We start from the raw sequence: 15,761 nt of genomic DNA, 5'->3' as shown, positions 1-15,761 counted from the left end.
TTTGGAATGGAAATCCGGCCAATTTCCAGCGAGTTGCGGGATTTGTTCTGACTGGTGGTGGTGCTGGTGGGCTTGGCAAGTGGCGTGAGGATTGAGGTTGGTGCTGACTGAATGACCAATTTTTTGAAAGTATAAGGGTAGAAAGTAATTGGTTCAATTAGTCTCGCTACGATGTGAGTGTCCTAAGTGTTTTTCCATGGTAGGTGTAGAGAGAGAGCGAGGCAGCAAGTGGGTGAGGGTTACCGAGAGCATAAGTGTGGGTGGTGGGTGCCCTCCACCCAACTCGGCCTGTCTTGGTATCATTTCTTGTCGCAGCCTCATCAACCCGCGAGAATTCGGGATACCAGCCTGATTCAGAAATGAAAAGTTTCACAGTTTCACAGTCTGACAGACTCCTCGTCATGTCTTCGGCTGTCCTTCCTCTTCTTCCCCCAAACCTCCCATCCTGGCTGGAACCAAGATCTCGGCATTCATCTGCCCAGCCCTTGGCCGGGAGCCAAGGAGGGAACGCGGCCCTGAACCTTCCTCGATGCCTTCATTTCTCCCCGTTCATTCGTCTCCCCTGCCCTTGCCGAGATGAGCTGATTGGTGTGACCGAGAAGCTCTTCTTCCGATTATCCTAGTCGTTGAAGCAAGCAATGCAGCCCGACCTCCACCCCGCAGAGCTCACGGTTTTTCCGGGGTGCAGCCCTTAGCTATAAAGAGGTCGCGTCGCTTCCCGTTCAATCCCACCGTTGCTTGCGACCTGCATCAGTCCTGATTCAGCCAAAAATAAGACATCTCACCATGTCTTCGGTGCCCACTTTCGCCGGCTTGTCCGGTCGGAAGCTGATCTGGTCTGTGACTTCCTGTGCGACCTTGGGTTTCTTGCTCTTTGGTTACGATCGTGAGGCTTTCCCTTTGCCTGGCGCTTTCAGCCTTGAGCTAACCTCGATTTAGAGGGTGTGATGAGCAGTATTATTGACGCCGATCCGTTCAACGACATTTTCACGGCTACGAGAGACAACTCCACCATTCAGGGTGTGGTCACTGCTATCTATGAATTGGGTAGGTACATCCCTTGTCTTTGGCTCAGAACCAGACTCTAACCCCTCTAGGATGCCTCGCCGGTGCTGTCTTTATCCTCGCCTGCGGTGACTGGCTCGGCCGCAGATACTCCATCATGCTGGGTGCCACTATCATGATCATCGGTGTTATCATCCAGGTTACGTCTGTCAAGGGACACGTCCCTCTGGCTCAATTCTGTGTTGGACGTGTCATTACTGGTGTTGGAAACGGCATGAACACATCCACCATCCCCACATATCAGGCTGAATGTTCAAGGACCTCCAATCGTGGTCTGCTCATTTGTATCGAGGGTAGTACCATTGCTATTGGAACCCTGATCTCCTACTGGGTGGACTTCGGCGCCTCCTATGGTCCCGATGACCTCACCTGGCGTTTCCCTATCGCTTTCCAGATCTTCTTCGGTCTTCTCATCATCCTCGGTCTCATGGTGCTGCCCGAGTCTCCCAGATGGCTGTTCACCCAGGAGCGCTACGAGGAAGGTGAGCGGGTCATTGCCGCCTTGCAGGGCAAGGAAATCAGCCACCACGAGGTCCAGCTGCAGAAGACCATCATTCTGGACTCTCTCAGAGCGTATGTTCCCTGCCCTCAAATCAACCTCAGCCTAAGCTAACCTCACCAGTTCCGGCATGGCAACCAAGTCCACTCCCCTCTCCGCCGTCTTCACGGGCGGCAAGACCCAGCATTGCCGTCGCATGCTTCTTGGTTGCTCATCTCAATTCTTCCAGCAAATCGGTGGTTGCAATGCTGTCATCTACTACCTACCCGTCCTGATGCAGCAATCCCTTCACCAAACCGAATTCATGGCAATGATTCTGGGCGGTGTCAATATGATTGTCTACTCTATCTTCGCCTGTTCATCTTGGTTCCTGATCCAAAAGGTCGGCCGTCGCAACCTCTTCCTTGTCGGCTCATTCGGCCAAAGCGCTTCCATGGTGATCACTTTTGCGTGCTTGATCCCAGGCGGCCCCGAAGCCGCCAAGGGTGCCGCCGTCGGCCTGTTCACCTTCATTGCCACCTTCGGCGCTACCTGGCTGCCGCTTCCCTGGCTCTACCCTGCTGAAATCTCCCCGATCAAGACCCGTACCAAGGCCAACGCCATCTCCACCTGCACCAACTGGCTCTTCAACTTCCTCATTGTCATGGTCACCCCCATTATGATTCGCAACATTGGATGGGGCACGTACCTCTTCTTCGCGGTGATCAACGCCCTCTTCATCCCGGTCATTTACCTCTTCTACCCCGAGACAAAGGGTAGATCACTCGAAGAAATTGACTTAATTTTCGCCAAGGGATACCTTGAGAAGATGACCTATGTGCGTGCGGCCAAGGAATTGCCGTTCTTGACCGATGAGGAGGTCGAGCAGGTTGCTATTCAGTACGGATTCGGTCCTGCTGATCAGCCTGCTAGTGGTGACAGTGAGAGCACGGAGACTGGTGCTGGTAGGACGGAGGTTGAGGTGGAGAAGCGCAGCGAGTAAGGGGGGCTTAGTTGGAGTAGATCAGAGTGCTTTCTCGATAGAGAGCTGTTGTTGTTTTGAAGCGGTGATATCCAGATTGACATTGTATTACTCATTGGACAAGATACCATATACCAGATCGAGTTTGGCTCTGTCAATATTTTATGGGACATTAATATAGGACTGCAATATACCTACACGATCTTTGACTATGCTACCGAAGACCCATAGTACATACTCTAAATCGACCTTCTCCAGAACCATCTACCCCAAAGCCCAAAATACCCTCATCATAGATTTAACATCCCTCCCCAGCACCTCAAGCCGCCTTTTCCTCTCCACCCACCTAGACATCTCATTCAACATCTCAACCCTAGTATCCCCATCCTCACCCCAAACCAACACCTCCTTATCACTAACCTTCTGTACCGCCCTTCCAACAATAAACCCAATCCAATGATCCTGAAACCTCCTCACCAACTCCATATGCTTCATCACACCCTGCCCAGTAGACAAATCATCTAGGTCAACAAGCTGCTCATGAAATGCATCGAAGAGATAAATCAACTCCACCCCATGGTGCGCACATCCCATCTTCGGTCCAGGAAATGGGTTCCCAAACTCAATATGGAAGTGTTGGATACTGTGTGCATCGCCATATACATTGTGGCGCTGGGCCCTCAACGTATCTATCGTACGGTGGATGGGTAAGTGAAAGACAGCGTCTGAGCGAAATCGTTCGAGGCCGGAGAGGAAGCTTCTCTGTGATGCGCCTTCGACTAGACCGTAGAGTTGGAGAATCAATGTGGCTGCTTCGGGAGTGGGATAGCTTTTCGTGAATGTTTCTTTGAGGGATGAGAAGGTGATGTTGCTTTCTTGGAAGTGACCAGCTGACTATACACCGGACGGTAACACTGTTAGCAAGGAGCCGCACCCCATAGCTGAAGAATTAGAGGAAGGTGAGTAGTAGAGTCCAACACACTAACCTCAGCCTCACACGCCCCAATCATAACCTCAACAGGATAATGCCTCCCATATCCACCATCCCTGAACTTAGCACCACCCTCAACCCCAGGTAACGTAACCACCTCCCACCCCATCCCCACCTCATCAACAACCGGCGGCATCACACAAACCCCATTCACCAGCGCACCCTCCAACAACTCCCTCGCCGGAATGCTCCTCATCCTTCCACCCTCTCCAAGCCCCCCATCTCCTGATTTACCCCCCAATACCCACACAACTTCCTCCACCCCACCTCCGCATCTGCCAAACTACCCGGCGACACCGTCCCCCTGGCACCAGAGTGCATAATGACTCTCCGGAACAGTGGGGTTCCATGCGTATCTGCATCGAGCAGATGTGTATGCACATCATGAGAACCGGATGAGTTCCCACCGAGTGTAATTTGATTAGCATCACCACCAAAATATCCTATGTTGGTTGAAATCCACGTCAACGCGATCTTCTGATCATAAGTAGCGAAGTTGAGGCCTTTGATATCAGTAGTATGTGCTTGGGTATCCAGCATATCAGCTGAACCAAGTAATCCGAAAACGCCAAGGCGGTAGGATATGGTTATTGCTATCATGGGCCGGCGAGATTCTACTGAGCGGAGGACGAGGCGGGTGGGGTCTTGATGTTATATTAGTAATTGTTATCTGTCCATCGTGGGAGAAATGAAATCTAGTAGTTTTTAACTACCTATTATAGGATCACTCCCCGCGCCAAATGCGCCCGCACCGCCATGTATCCAGACGAGAACCGGCAGTTTGATGGAGGGATCTATACCGGCACGGGATAGACCCGTTGCACTAGGTCGGATGATGTTGAGGTTCAGACAGTCGAATTCTGATTCTGGTACGGGTTTGGGGAAGGGAATGTCTGCTTGGAAGTAGACGCTGTTGTCGCCGCCGGGTGGTTGGGGGCATTTGGGTCTAATGTTAGCGGGTTAATTTGTTAATGTGTGGAGAATGTTAGGTTGGATGTACAAGTACCCGTTTGTTGTTGCGTAGAACACATCGGATGGGAGGTGGGTGCGGAGTTTGGCGTGCTTCCATCGATGGGTTATTTCTCCGTATGGGATGCCGAGGAAGTTGTCGATGTTGAGGGACAGAAGAGAGGGTTTGCCGATGATGGTTTGGATATAGGTTGGGTTGGTTATGGTTGGTAGGTTTATGATGGGGGCTTGGTTGGGGGGTGGTGGTTCGTTCATGGTGGTGTTGTGGTTATCTCAAGGTGGCAAGGGAAAAGCTGGTAGTCCTTTACGTGAGACTTTTAAGGAGAGCCAACCCTTCAATGAGGCTTGTAATCTGATGGTGGATGGGCTTGTTATGATATTTGATAGGTAATGATAGCGACATTTATCCCTTTTGGGTATGTATCCACAGAAAGGCGGACACTGTCCTGGACTCCCGCAGCCCTATCTTCAATGCTATTTCAGTTGTAATCACTACCTAACCATCAACTGAAGGTGGGGAACGGCGAAAGTTAATCTTTCCTGGGTAACGATAAGCTCCCCGCTTGTCTTGGACTCAACCTCCGCTCATTGGAGTCATGATCCAGGACATCTTCATTGGCATCATGCTAGGAGTAACCGATGAGTCAAACATGTATGACTACTTTTAGTACTTCCTGCCATTCCAAAACAGTGATTCGGTGCTGATCAGTCACAGAAATGCCAATTAGCACGATAGTGGATACTGGTGCAGGCGTCCCGAGGTGGTTCATTGTGACTAACCTTCCCTTTTGGGACCCCGACATGGACCCATCCGCCACCTTCAGAACTCCGGTGCCTGCGCCATAGTGAAGGGGATATAGCGGTATAGTCTCTTACGGGAACCCGACAAGCCAGCTTTGGTACCTTATACATTTTTCTCAGGGTCTAGTCCACTAGCCGTTCCTCTCAATTGATCAGCGCATGGCTTATCCCTTTCGGGACCCCGACTTGAAAGGATCATTTATTCTTGGTATGTAACCGCACTGTAAGGACGTCTAGATTGCTCGTCACACTCTCTGCATCTTCAAAAACACCTAGACGACGAATCAACTTGTTCAAACATCAAACATCATTGTTATCTGCCAAATCACTCGGTCCACTGCAGAAAATTTTGCTTACACTACACGCCAAAGCGACAGTCAAGTACTTAACGAACTCATAGCGCAGTCCGACACCGGAAAAATGGACTCACCTGCAACGATTCAATGTACCTCCCAACAAACTCGATTTCATATCGAATCTCCCAATTACCGCGAGGTAAGTCTAAGTTGCAGCAATGAGTTACACAGGATCAATAAGTCTCATGTGTTGACTGTGCCCATGTCTCTAGCTCGACATCAAGGGACTGCAAATTCTCGTTACATCAGTGGAGAAAAAATTCGCCACGAAGGGGAAATCCAAAGCGAGATCTAAAGACGGTATCGAGATTTTATCCAGCGCGGATCTGTCATTAAAAGAAGGTCGGCGATATGCTCTTGTCGGTCGGAATGGGACTGGGAAGTCGAGTAAGAGACAGCCCTGCTAGACAGATAACTTTTACTCATGGGCTGACCAGTTTGCCTCGTCCTAAAACAGCATTATTGAGAAGTATAGCGGAGAAGCTCATCCCGGGAATACCAGAGAACACAAAAATTGCGATACTTCAGCAGACCAGACTGACGGATGGGGTCAATGATCCCAGGCAAGCGGGTAGGGATCATACAGGTCTGAATGTCCTACAGACTGTGATAGAGAGGGCCACGTCTAGGAGTGCTATTGAACAAGAGATATCGAGTATGTATACATCTGATGGTGTTGTGTTCTAGCTAACAAATTAGCCCTGTCTCAGGGAATTGATACTTCAGATCCTTATGCTCCAGTTAGAGCACTTCGGTCGCTGAAACACGAGCGCCTCCAAAAGCGCCTCTTTATATTGGATAAAGATGCTCGACTACGCAGTGGTATGCGAGGCATGCAAGCCAGGAAAGCGCTTGTGGCCTTTGAGAAAATTGTTGCTGAATCGAAGAGAATGTGCGTGGACAATTCGTTAGACATCGACCTTGATCAGCGCTAGCCCTTCCGAACTGACAATTTACCCAGGGTAGAACAACCCAGCGAAGACATCTCGGCCGACACCCTCCAGCAAGAGACTCAAGATGCAGTGGACTTGCTCGCGCAGCTTCAAGCACAAATCGAACCAGCTCTTGTTGCAGAAACAGAGACTAGGGCGCGGAGTATCCTGACCGGATTAGGATTCTCATCTGCAATGATGGCAAAGCCTATCTCCGACTTGTCGGGCGGTTGGCACATGCGAGCAGCTCTTGCAGCTACCCTTTTACAGGACGCCGATATACTGATCCTTGACGAACCTACAAACTTCCTCGACATGCTAGGCATTATCTGGCTGCAACGACACCTCACCTCGATGGGGGATAGCCGGAAGCCACCTACCATGATTATCGTGTCCCACGATCGAGACTTCATCAGCCTCTGCACGGATCTGATCATTCTCAAAGACAAGCAGCTCACATACTTCCACGGAGACCTGCCCACATACGAGATATCGCAATCCGAACGACGAAAATATCTCACGACGATGAAAGAAGCACAGGAAAAGCAAAAAGCCCACATTGAGAAGACGATCGCAGCCAATCTCAAGGCGGGCAAAGCAAACGACGATCAGAACAAGATCCGACAAGCGAAGTCACGTCAGAAGAAACTGGATAACCGGTGGGGCATGGAAGTCGGTGCTAGGGGCGGTAGGTTTAAGTTAAATCGCGACCTAGTTGGCTATCACTTTACAGCTCGAGAGGAGATCGACATACCCCCGGAAGAACGCCCCGTTATTCTAAATTTACCGGAGCCGCCTGATCTACGATTTCCAGGATCGCTTATAACCCTTGAAAAAGTCAGCTTTCGTTATGCGGCTACGTCTCCGATCGTCATCCGGGATGTCGACCTCTCGGTCGGTATGGGCGACCGAATTGGGATATTGGGATTGAACGGGGCGGGCAAGTCAACACTCATCCAAACATTGGTTGGAGATACAAATGCGACACAAGGAACAAGGAATACGCACCCTCGCCTACGGCTGGGATATTACTCCCAGCATGGAGTGGAGGGTCTGCAAGCCCTTGGTGCGCAGGATGAAACACTCACATCGCTAGCACTATTGACCCAGGATGTTGATGGGGAATTGACAGAGGGTGAGATCCGCGGCCTCCTAAGTCAGCTGGGACTGCCTGGGCGTCTAGCCTCAGATGTACCTATTCGCAAGCTGTCGGGCGGACAGCTGGTTCGCTGTGCATTGGCACGGTTGTTCTGGCGTCGTCCTCATTGCCTTGTTCTGGATGAGGTCACGACCCACTTGGACTATGAGACTGTTACAGCGTTAAGACGGGCGCTTAATGAGTGGGATGGGGCAGTTGTTGCTGTTAGTCATGATAGATGGTTTATGAGGGGGGCTGTGGAGGGGGGTATAGATGAAGGGCAGTCGGAGGATGAGGAAGATGATACTGTGGATGGGTTAGAGAATAGGAGGAGAGTCATGTATATGGTACGCGGTGGGGAGTTGAGTGTTCTGGGACGAGGTGTTGATGAGTTTGAGGAGTTGATAGAAAGGCGAGTGAGGAAGTTGATACACTAGCACCGAAATAGGATGTGCGGTGAAGGGGCTATCACGGTAGAAGAATTTAGCCTGATATTATTCGGCAGTATCCGGACAGATGAAACTCATAGTAACTAACTAATATCAGAAGCTTTAGTCATTGTCCAATATACCATGTTGTTTGGGGGCTGCCTACCGCCGACCTTTCGTGACAGCTGGTGCAGAAGCAACTAGTGACTATGGAAGCAAGTCTTCCACTTCACAGCCAATGCCATCTTTTTGAATTCCGCCGCGGATAGAGCACGGTCAAAATACCTTGACATATAGGGCAAACAATTGCCGTTACCGAGAATAGTAAAAATGTAGCTTACAACTAAGAATCGGATGTCTTAGATACCCCTGTCTAGTGACGACCATCTAATTTAAGCCCCGGCCATCTCGGCTCTCATATTCAGGCTTATATGCCGATGATCCTAGCATAGTCTGATTCACACTTATTACGGAGTGCAGAAGTTCAGACCCCAATCCGTGGAGAGCCATAAGCCGCGGGAATTGATTAGCCGTGGAAGACTATAAGCCGTGAAATTAATCCACTATTGCAAGGTCTGTTTAGCACAGAACATTGAGTTGCCAAACCGGACGTCATGATCCCCGAACCAGACATCGGCAAGCGATGCTCCCTCTTCAGAGAGTTCACCGCCTGGCACTGCGAAGAGGAATCTTCTCTCACGGCACTTGAATGGCTCGGGGCAGGTTTCGGCTTATACTATTTAGAGATTTCTAGACAAGGGTCAGTTCCTTCTACGGGGTTCATGAAATGCCTGGCCCACTGTCAAGATTGAATCTGCCGGATGCGCTAGCTAGTTGAGCGGGATCGGTTAACAATTTAACCTAGCAAAACTCGGATCTGTTAATGATCATCGCTCTACGGGTGGGTTACCTTTCAAAGAAAGGACTGGGTCAGAACTTAAGCAACACTAAATAGTATATTTATTGGATTAGATACACACTATCTGTGCCTTTCCCGGCTGAAGAGGAGTAAGGATATTGAATGAGTGTTTCCAATCAGAGTGGGCGGATTTCCTAGCTCTTACACGCCCGACGTTCTAGAACGAAGAACCAAGCTGTTATTTCCCGCGATGGAGTCTATTTACCCAGGCTGCGCCTAAAGCCTTCTATTAGAGTCTTAGTTGACACTAGCGGTCCAGTTGTCAACCGTGAAGGTTGCCGGGCCCCCAGTAAACGGCTCAGTTCCAAATTGCAGAGCTAATCATCACTTCTGTTAGTGACCGGTTCACAGCGGCGCTCGCTAGTAGAATTAGGAAAACTCACTGATCAAATGCTGAGAGCTAGCCGGGAAGCCTTGGTTCTGGGTGAGATAGTTGAAGAAGTCCTTGATGTCCCCACTGTACGAGTTGATAGGCGATCCTGCCACGAAGCTATATGTCTTCTGCTCCGCACCGGCCTGGGTGCTGGTACCATACCACACCTCCCAGGACTTGCCTCCCACAGTGGCCGTGGCAATCTGCTTGCCAATAGGCTGGACTGAGCCGTAGCGGGCAAGCCTGGTGATGTTAGCCTCCTCCATCTATCTTGTTCGCGCCGTCACATACCAAATCATAAGCTCATAGTCACCGCTGGAAGTGGCATGATCCGCATTCGCCGCGGTGAACAGATCATATGAGACATCGGCTTGGACATTGGTGTCGTCCTGGCTCCATTCCACCGAGGTGGGAATGCTTGACACATCGCTGACTAGCTTCTTGTCGAACGTAAGGCCGGAGTTAGAGTAACTTTTCACTGTTCCCTCGCCACCACTCCAGGTCCATTTGGTATGCCATGAGGCACCACTGCTGCTAAGCTTGTCGACGTACACACACTGGCTGCCAGTGCCCTGGTATTCGCCCCAGAGGTTCTGGTTCACCGAGTATGGGGGGCTCGAGGCACTGTCATACTGAGAGCACATCGTCTGGCCCATGGCGGTGGCTGCAAGAATGGAAAGTGTCACAGCGAGCTTCATGTTGGGCAATAGAGCAGAGAAACGGTAGGCGAGAAGTTTTCGAAGAGGAAAAGAGGGTGGTTGTTTGGAATAAGAAACAAATACGGACGGGGCGGCAGACGACGCAGTTTAAATAGATCAAATCTGGTCAATGATGCTTACTATTCACACTGATCTTGTCCGACTTTCCGTGTCCAATGCGGCATTTCACCAAGAAGTAAGCCAACTAGCTATAGCGGGTGCGCCATCATTAACGCCAACCTGCAACATTGACATGTACATCCTCCGTTTCAAAATGAGACCCTGCTTCGGAGCACTTTCCGCTTCAAGTTAGCGACGGTCTGTGGCAATCAGCAACCAAGCATTGTGGAGAACGGGATCTCCAGGAATAAATTAAAGGGTCCTGCCTGTGCTGACGATATCCATTATGAACATAGACCAATCAAATCTACAGGAGAACAGGTTGATGATCGGTAATTTATCGGAGAATATCAACAGAGCTTATGAGTCATGTTGATTTCATTGAGAATATAACTTATCCGTTTATCATACTACTAGATTTAAGTCTTCAGGGACCACGGCACCATACCAATTGGGGATTATGGTACTTTCTTCCATATATTACCCGCGGGTTATTGTTTAGATGCAGTTCTCTGATGGCCCCTACTACTCTTATTCAAAGTCTTGATTTATTTGTGATACTTTCTTTCTCCCAGTTCTTTCTTGCCTACAAATCCTTATTCAAACATTACCCTTATTGGTCAAGTTTTCTCCTGCCTCCAGAATCTCCCGCGTGCAGATTTTGGATGCCCGTCATTGTCCATTATTCATAATCTATGATTTCGAGGGAGTAATTTGCTTAGAATCAATCTCAGTGAAACTCACCAGCTAGCCAAAAGAAAGCAATTGTCTAAACCTTTTCCGTCTCGCCATCCACTGCCTACCTACTAAACCCCCGATTTTACCCACCATCTCAACTACTGCAACTCGGCTCATCCAATTTCGTGATTAGCTTGTAACCTGCCGTGATGCCTTGATTTAGGTACCTACAACCAAAAGGTTGGATGATCCTGAATACCCACTAATATAAACTAGGAGATCTCCCGGGGGGGGGGGGGGTTTGGGAGGGGCCGAACGAATAGAATTTGCATGACGCTGTCAGCTCTCACTGCAACGGACATGGAGGAGAAGGAGATGATGCTGTCTGGGGCTTAGTAGTAGGTCTATATATAGGTATGAGGACATGGCTCTGTTGAGGTTATGATGGGGGCCGATGGGGGCCGATGGGGCTGAGGTCTGTTGGTCTATTTCCCATTATACTGTGGTTTCTGGTATGGACAGGCTGTCTGCTGGACAGGAAGGGGGGTCTGTCATGGATTATATGGCGTTAGTAGTAAAAATCCAGGACTATTGAATTGGGTTTTTGGGGGGACCTGTGCTCAAGATTCGTGACGGGGTGGTTTGAGGTGAGGATAGGGCTACTGAGGCTACCATATTGGCCGAGACATGCAGGTGGGTGGAGAGAAGGAAGCAGGTTCGGGTGCTTGGAAAGAACATCGGATGCACAGCTTGTTCGGGACTTTTGGCTAAATAATTATGGCGACGACGGATCCGGCAGCTTAGCCCGTCTAAGCACTCCGCTTAAGCTCATATTCTCATATTCATGCTGTGACATTTATCCATCTCTAGTAGTCCCAAGCATCCAAATAACTTCTCCATGCTCTTCTTCAAGAAAACGGCCCGTGAAACTCCACCAAGATTGCCGGGAACCGACGGTCCACACTGGCCCAAGCCTCCTCAATCAAAAGCCCTTCCGAAATTTTGACTATACCAGTGACAGCGACAAACAGCCTAAGTGCGCTAATTCGCACCACTCCTATCCAGTCGTGCATCTCTTTGCAGTATTATATCTCACAAAGCGGGGTTTTCTACCAGTTGTCATGATTTAGTCTATCATCAACTTGCATGCATTCATCCGAGGCTCACTCACCTTATTTTTGATAATCGTCAGTAAGTGACCGAAAATCGGTTTTAATGCGACGGTGCTGAGAGTCACCCTTGTGCTGTCAAGCGTATTCAGGTAATCCAAGGCGAGCCCTTGGGCTATTGAGGCGTCGCCGGTGGCGGTAATGGCTCGGGTCTGGGCGCGGATCGAAGGGATGCTATTCTTGTCTGATTCAACTGTAGAGAGGGTCTTTTGAAGAACAATAGCTTGCTCGCTGAGGCGCTGGAGGAGTGAGATGAGGTTACTAACGCTACTCTCTGGATTGGGAATGCCGGGCGGGGGTGCAGAGGGTTGTGCAGGTACGGTAGCAGCAATGCTTGAGGATGAAGTGATGCTGGTAGTGACATAGTCCACATTGACATCAGAAATGGGCTGACCGAAGAGAGGTGGGACGAGGCTAAGAAACGCTGAGATTGTGAGTATCAGTTTCATTTCGATATATGAGTAGCAAGTGGGCCTAGGTTGGGTGGGATGAGACAAGACTGAGAATATGGTGGCTCCGCCTTGACTATTATATATGACGAGATTATAAACAGGTCGCATGTAGCTTGTGCATAAAATACACTGAATTTGTGCTACCATGATATATCTACGGCAACAACTGGACGGACTGGAAAGCTGTTTGTGTGTTCTTCAGATATATAGTGTTATGGTAAGGCCTGATTATTCGACTAGGAATAGTAGAGGTGCATATATCTAAATCACTGTTAGGGTTACAGCGCGGTTATGTGTAACCGGGAGAGAATAACGCCGCAAAATAGGACCATATGGCTAGTACAGTCGGTAGAAAGGCTGCTCACCCATACTCACGTCCTTCCTGCTTGAACTAGCTCACATGAAGTGGGCTCTGTTCAATGACTGTACTTCGCACTGGAACTTTACTACTCAATCCCAAATTTCATAAGTCGTATTTATGGGGCAAGCTTGAACCTAACATTTACATCAGGGATAGTAGTGATCTTGATCGGCTATAGACCTTTATACGCGTGTTAATATTATCCAATCATGAATATTTTGCAAAAGTGGCATATTGTTATACTCGGTTTCTGGAACCATCGCCAGGTTGATTCTCAAGCCGTTCATCCACCAGGTTCGGCAAGTAAGCATCAGGTACTGCTTGTGCTCCCAGCCCATTGCCAAGTGCAAAAAGATCCCCAATGCCATCCTGTAATCGGACGATTCAGCGTTACGCACTAGCGTCTTATCAATCCACACGGCACTACTGCACCTCAACGCCAATCATGCATCGTCAACCCCATATCGCGGCCGCTGCTTGATAAGAAATGCGGAGAAGTCCAGATAAGAGGGTGAAGGCATCGGCCTCCCCTCTTCCCCCTCTCCATCCATCCAAAAATGCCTTCATCCTCGAGTACAGCCCGTGCAAGCACCTCCTGCCGTCGCTGCCACCGACGGAAGAAGCGCTGCGACCGTACACTTCCACAATGTGAGAACTGTATTCATGCTCAGGTAGAATGCAGTTTTCTCGATGATGATCGACAAGTCGGCACGTATCCAATCGCGTAAGTGTGCCAGCAATAATCCGAGTTCATCCGCTAATAGTAGGGGTCGAAGATACGTACAGGGACTAGAGACTCGCGTTAGGGAGCTTGAGAAGCAGCTTTCCGCGGCCTTAGTATCGTCGCCATACCCTAACCTCCAACCCGATCATGACTTCGACCAGCCAATAATCAACTTCGCGACACCTCCGGATACAGACATCAGCGACACCTTCCCCTTTGCGACTCCCCCATCTCACAGCCGATCGGACTTTCTGGTCGATGAGCTCAAACGACTATCCCTAGAAGCTGCAGCAGAACGACATCTTGGCTCCTCATCAGGACTATCTTTCGCCAAGCTAACACAGGCAGTCTTACGACGGCTATCCCCCGACAAAGCCGAATTTGTATTCGACGATACTTCCGATGAGTCTACAGAGCAATACGATGGACCTCTCTCAGATCCTCTACTCGATGCGTCAAATTCGCTCTGGGAATTGAACAACTCCTTCTCATCGCCATGCCTATTCAACCAACTCCCTCTGTCACACGTCATGGAAGACGAGACAACGCTAGCTGATCTGCAGTTCCCAGACAGGGCACATATCGAATACCTAATGGAGTTTTACTTTGCACATTCCCACACTCTGTACCCTATCATCCGTCAAACCGAGTTCGCATCCGTCATATGGCGAGTATACAACAACCCGCAGGACCATCTAGCAGGGTCCGCGCTGTGGATGTTCCGCATCTGGATGGTTCTAGCCATCGGGTCGACAACACACTGCTCAGTGACATTGGGAGACGAGTCGGAGTCTGTACTGTACTACAACAAAGCGATGGTATACTTCGAGGACGCGCTTGGCTTGGGCGATATGGTATGTCATGTTCCTCCTCCAGCGACAAAGTCGACTGACTGACCAGTCAGGCTGCGCTAGAGGTCATGATGCTGCAAGTCTCGTATTCATTCTTTAATCAAGTCGGTCCAAGTATGTTCACCCTCAACCTGATCTATAATTCTACTAACCTGAATCAAGATACGTTCTTCCTCGTCGGGGTTGCCGCCCGCATGGCCATCGGTATAGGCTTACACTGCTCTTCAAGCTACGCCAGTCTTCCATCCGACGTAATCGAATATCGCAAGCGGATATTCTTCTCTCTATACATGATGGATAGGTATCCCTCCCATATACCCGCATCTTGTCCCATATCTATTAACGAAGAATAACAGAGTAGTATCCATAGCCCTAGGCCGTCCCTTTGCCATCCACGACAACGACATTGACATCGAAGTAACTCCCACTTCCCCACCGCACCCCAAACCCACAATCTCCATCTCAAACTAACCAACAAACTACAGCCCTTCACCGACACCACCTCGACAGACGACCCAAACCACGCAACCGACCTCTCCATACCGCTCCACATCCTCTCCCTCCGCCGCATCGCCAGCGAAATCACTACCGCCCTGCACTCCCCAACCAACACACCCAATCAAGACCGGAACAAAACCCTCCAAGCCCTACACAAGAAACTCCTCCACTGGCGCCGCACCATGCCCTTCCCACTCCCACCAACCCCATCGCCAATCCCACATCTAACCAGCGCTTGGTTCGATCTGAACTACTACACCCACATGACAATGCTATATCGACCATCTCCTCTATTCCCCTCTCTAGACGAACAGAAAGTGAAGGTGTTAGCGACAGCCGCTGCCATGGCGATCAGGCAGGCAATGAATCTGCATCGGCAGGGCCGGTTTGCGTATAACTGGCTGAATCTGTTGGGGGTGTTTCAGAGCGCGGTGGCGCTGATGTATGCTACGCTGGCGAGGCCGGATGAGTTGGGGGTTGTGGTTAGGGAGAGTAAAGTTGTGGAGGATTTGGGGCTGGTGGTGGAGTTACTGAGGGTTTTTGGGAGGAAATTTGGGGTTGCGCGGAGATTGGAGAGGATTGTAGGGGTTGTGGTGGAGAGGTTGCAGGGGTATTGTTCCGGGGGATAGTAATTACTGGTACTATAGAAATGTTTATATGACGAGGTAGTGAGGAGGGTAATTAGTTCTCAATTTAGTACTATATGTCAAATTCAAACATTGCAAATTGTAGTAGTCAGGTAGCTGGACAGTCGACATGAGGCTTAATGAAAACTTCG

At 49.8% G+C, this 15,761-nt stretch overlaps 6 protein-coding genes across 6 annotated transcripts; 3 read left to right on the top strand and 3 right to left on the bottom strand.

Annotated features, from left to right (window-relative positions):
- Positions 1 to 726: 726 nt before the first annotated feature.
- On the top strand, positions 727 to 2,681 carry BO83DRAFT_224593 (sugar porter family MFS transporter). Its single transcript, XM_025526849.1, has 4 exons — positions 727 to 886; positions 940 to 1,047; positions 1,098 to 1,638; positions 1,688 to 2,681. Exons 1-4 carry the CDS (start codon positions 787 to 789, stop codon positions 2,544 to 2,546), a joined length of 1,608 nt encoding a protein of 535 aa, XP_025390139.1. The 5' UTR covers positions 727 to 786; the 3' UTR covers positions 2,547 to 2,681.
- Positions 2,682 to 2,789: 108 nt separating this feature from the next.
- Positions 2,790 to 4,740, bottom strand: BO83DRAFT_425220 (alpha/beta-hydrolase; the record flags this gene model as incomplete). Its single annotated transcript, XM_025535196.1, has 4 exons — positions 2,790 to 3,419; positions 3,784 to 4,160; positions 4,230 to 4,462; positions 4,517 to 4,740. The coding sequence occupies 4 exons, from the start codon at positions 4,738 to 4,740 to the stop codon at positions 2,790 to 2,792; spliced, it is 1,464 nt and encodes a 487-aa protein (XP_025390138.1).
- Positions 4,741 to 5,388: 648 nt separating this feature from the next.
- On the top strand, positions 5,389 to 8,328 carry BO83DRAFT_376763 (ABC-F family ATP-binding cassette domain-containing protein). The gene is made up of 5 exons (XM_025530812.1): positions 5,389 to 5,781; positions 5,855 to 6,029; positions 6,100 to 6,297; positions 6,342 to 6,534; positions 6,604 to 8,328. The coding sequence occupies exons 1-5, from the start codon at positions 5,707 to 5,709 to the stop codon at positions 8,147 to 8,149; spliced, it is 2,187 nt and encodes a 728-aa protein (XP_025390137.1). The 5' UTR covers positions 5,389 to 5,706; the 3' UTR covers positions 8,150 to 8,328.
- An 846-nt stretch (positions 8,329 to 9,174) lies between these two features.
- On the bottom strand, positions 9,175 to 10,177 carry BO83DRAFT_357114 (glycoside hydrolase family 12 protein). Its single transcript, XM_025529232.1, has 3 exons — positions 9,724 to 10,177; positions 9,443 to 9,675; positions 9,175 to 9,376 (listed from the first exon to the last, which is right to left on the bottom strand). Exons 1-3 carry the CDS (start codon positions 10,128 to 10,130, stop codon positions 9,297 to 9,299), a joined length of 720 nt encoding a protein of 239 aa, XP_025390136.1. The 5' UTR covers positions 10,131 to 10,177; the 3' UTR covers positions 9,175 to 9,296.
- Positions 10,178 to 11,836: 1,659 nt separating this feature from the next.
- Positions 11,837 to 12,546, bottom strand: BO83DRAFT_461713 (uncharacterized protein; the record flags this gene model as incomplete). The annotated part of the gene is made up of 2 exons (XM_025537271.1): positions 11,837 to 12,001; positions 12,100 to 12,546. 2 exons carry the CDS (start codon positions 12,544 to 12,546, stop codon positions 11,837 to 11,839), a joined length of 612 nt encoding a protein of 203 aa, XP_025390135.1.
- A 921-nt stretch (positions 12,547 to 13,467) lies between these two features.
- On the top strand, positions 13,468 to 15,612 carry BO83DRAFT_461709 (fungal specific transcription factor domain-containing protein; the record flags this gene model as incomplete). The annotated part of the gene is made up of 6 exons (XM_025537270.1): positions 13,468 to 13,634; positions 13,687 to 14,488; positions 14,539 to 14,599; positions 14,648 to 14,786; positions 14,842 to 14,902; positions 14,971 to 15,612. 6 exons carry the CDS (start codon positions 13,468 to 13,470, stop codon positions 15,610 to 15,612), a joined length of 1,872 nt encoding a protein of 623 aa, XP_025390134.1.
- Between the last annotated feature and the right edge of the window lie 149 nt (positions 15,613 to 15,761).

The sequence above is a fragment of the Aspergillus eucalypticola genome (genome assembly GCF_003184535.1).
Source record: "Aspergillus eucalypticola CBS 122712 chromosome Unknown BO83scaffold_7, whole genome shotgun sequence".
Classification (NCBI taxonomy): domain Eukaryota; kingdom Fungi; phylum Ascomycota; class Eurotiomycetes; order Eurotiales; family Aspergillaceae; genus Aspergillus; species Aspergillus eucalypticola.
The sequence above is the reverse complement of the archived record's forward strand: the minus strand, read 5'-3'. Positions and strand labels throughout refer to the sequence as shown.

What these genes read in the sequence shown, in the direction of transcription:
- BO83DRAFT_224593 (XM_025526849.1), top strand. Translation starts at nt 787, where the DNA reads ATGTCTTCGGTGCCCACTTTCGCCGGCTTGTCCGGTCGGAAGCTGATC. An exon ending in CACTGCTATCTATGAATTGG is followed by an intron (nt 1,048 to 1,097) that starts GTAGGTACATCC and finishes TAACCCCTCTAG; the next exon opens with GATGCCTCGCCGGTGCTGTC. An exon ending in ATTCTGGACTCTCTCAGAGC is followed by an intron (nt 1,639 to 1,687) that starts GTATGTTCCCTG and finishes TAACCTCACCAG; the next exon opens with TTCCGGCATGGCAACCAAGT.
- BO83DRAFT_376763 (XM_025530812.1), top strand. Translation starts at nt 5,707, where the DNA reads ATGGACTCACCTGCAACGATTCAATGTACCTCCCAACAAACTCGATTT. An exon ending in AATCTCCCAATTACCGCGAG is followed by an intron (nt 5,782 to 5,854) that starts GTAAGTCTAAGT and finishes CCATGTCTCTAG; the next exon opens with CTCGACATCAAGGGACTGCA. An exon ending in GAATGGGACTGGGAAGTCGA is followed by an intron (nt 6,030 to 6,099) that starts GTAAGAGACAGC and finishes GTCCTAAAACAG; the next exon opens with CATTATTGAGAAGTATAGCG.
- BO83DRAFT_357114 (XM_025529232.1), bottom strand. Translation starts at nt 10,130, where the DNA reads ATGAAGCTCGCTGTGACACTTTCCATTCTTGCAGCCACCGCCATGGGC. An exon ending in GACTATGAGCTTATGATTTG is followed by an intron (nt 9,676 to 9,723) that starts GTATGTGACGGC and finishes TAACATCACCAG; the next exon opens with GCTTGCCCGCTACGGCTCAG. An exon ending in TAGCTCTCAGCATTTGATCA is followed by an intron (nt 9,377 to 9,442) that starts GTGAGTTTTCCT and finishes AGTGATGATTAG; the next exon opens with CTCTGCAATTTGGAACTGAG.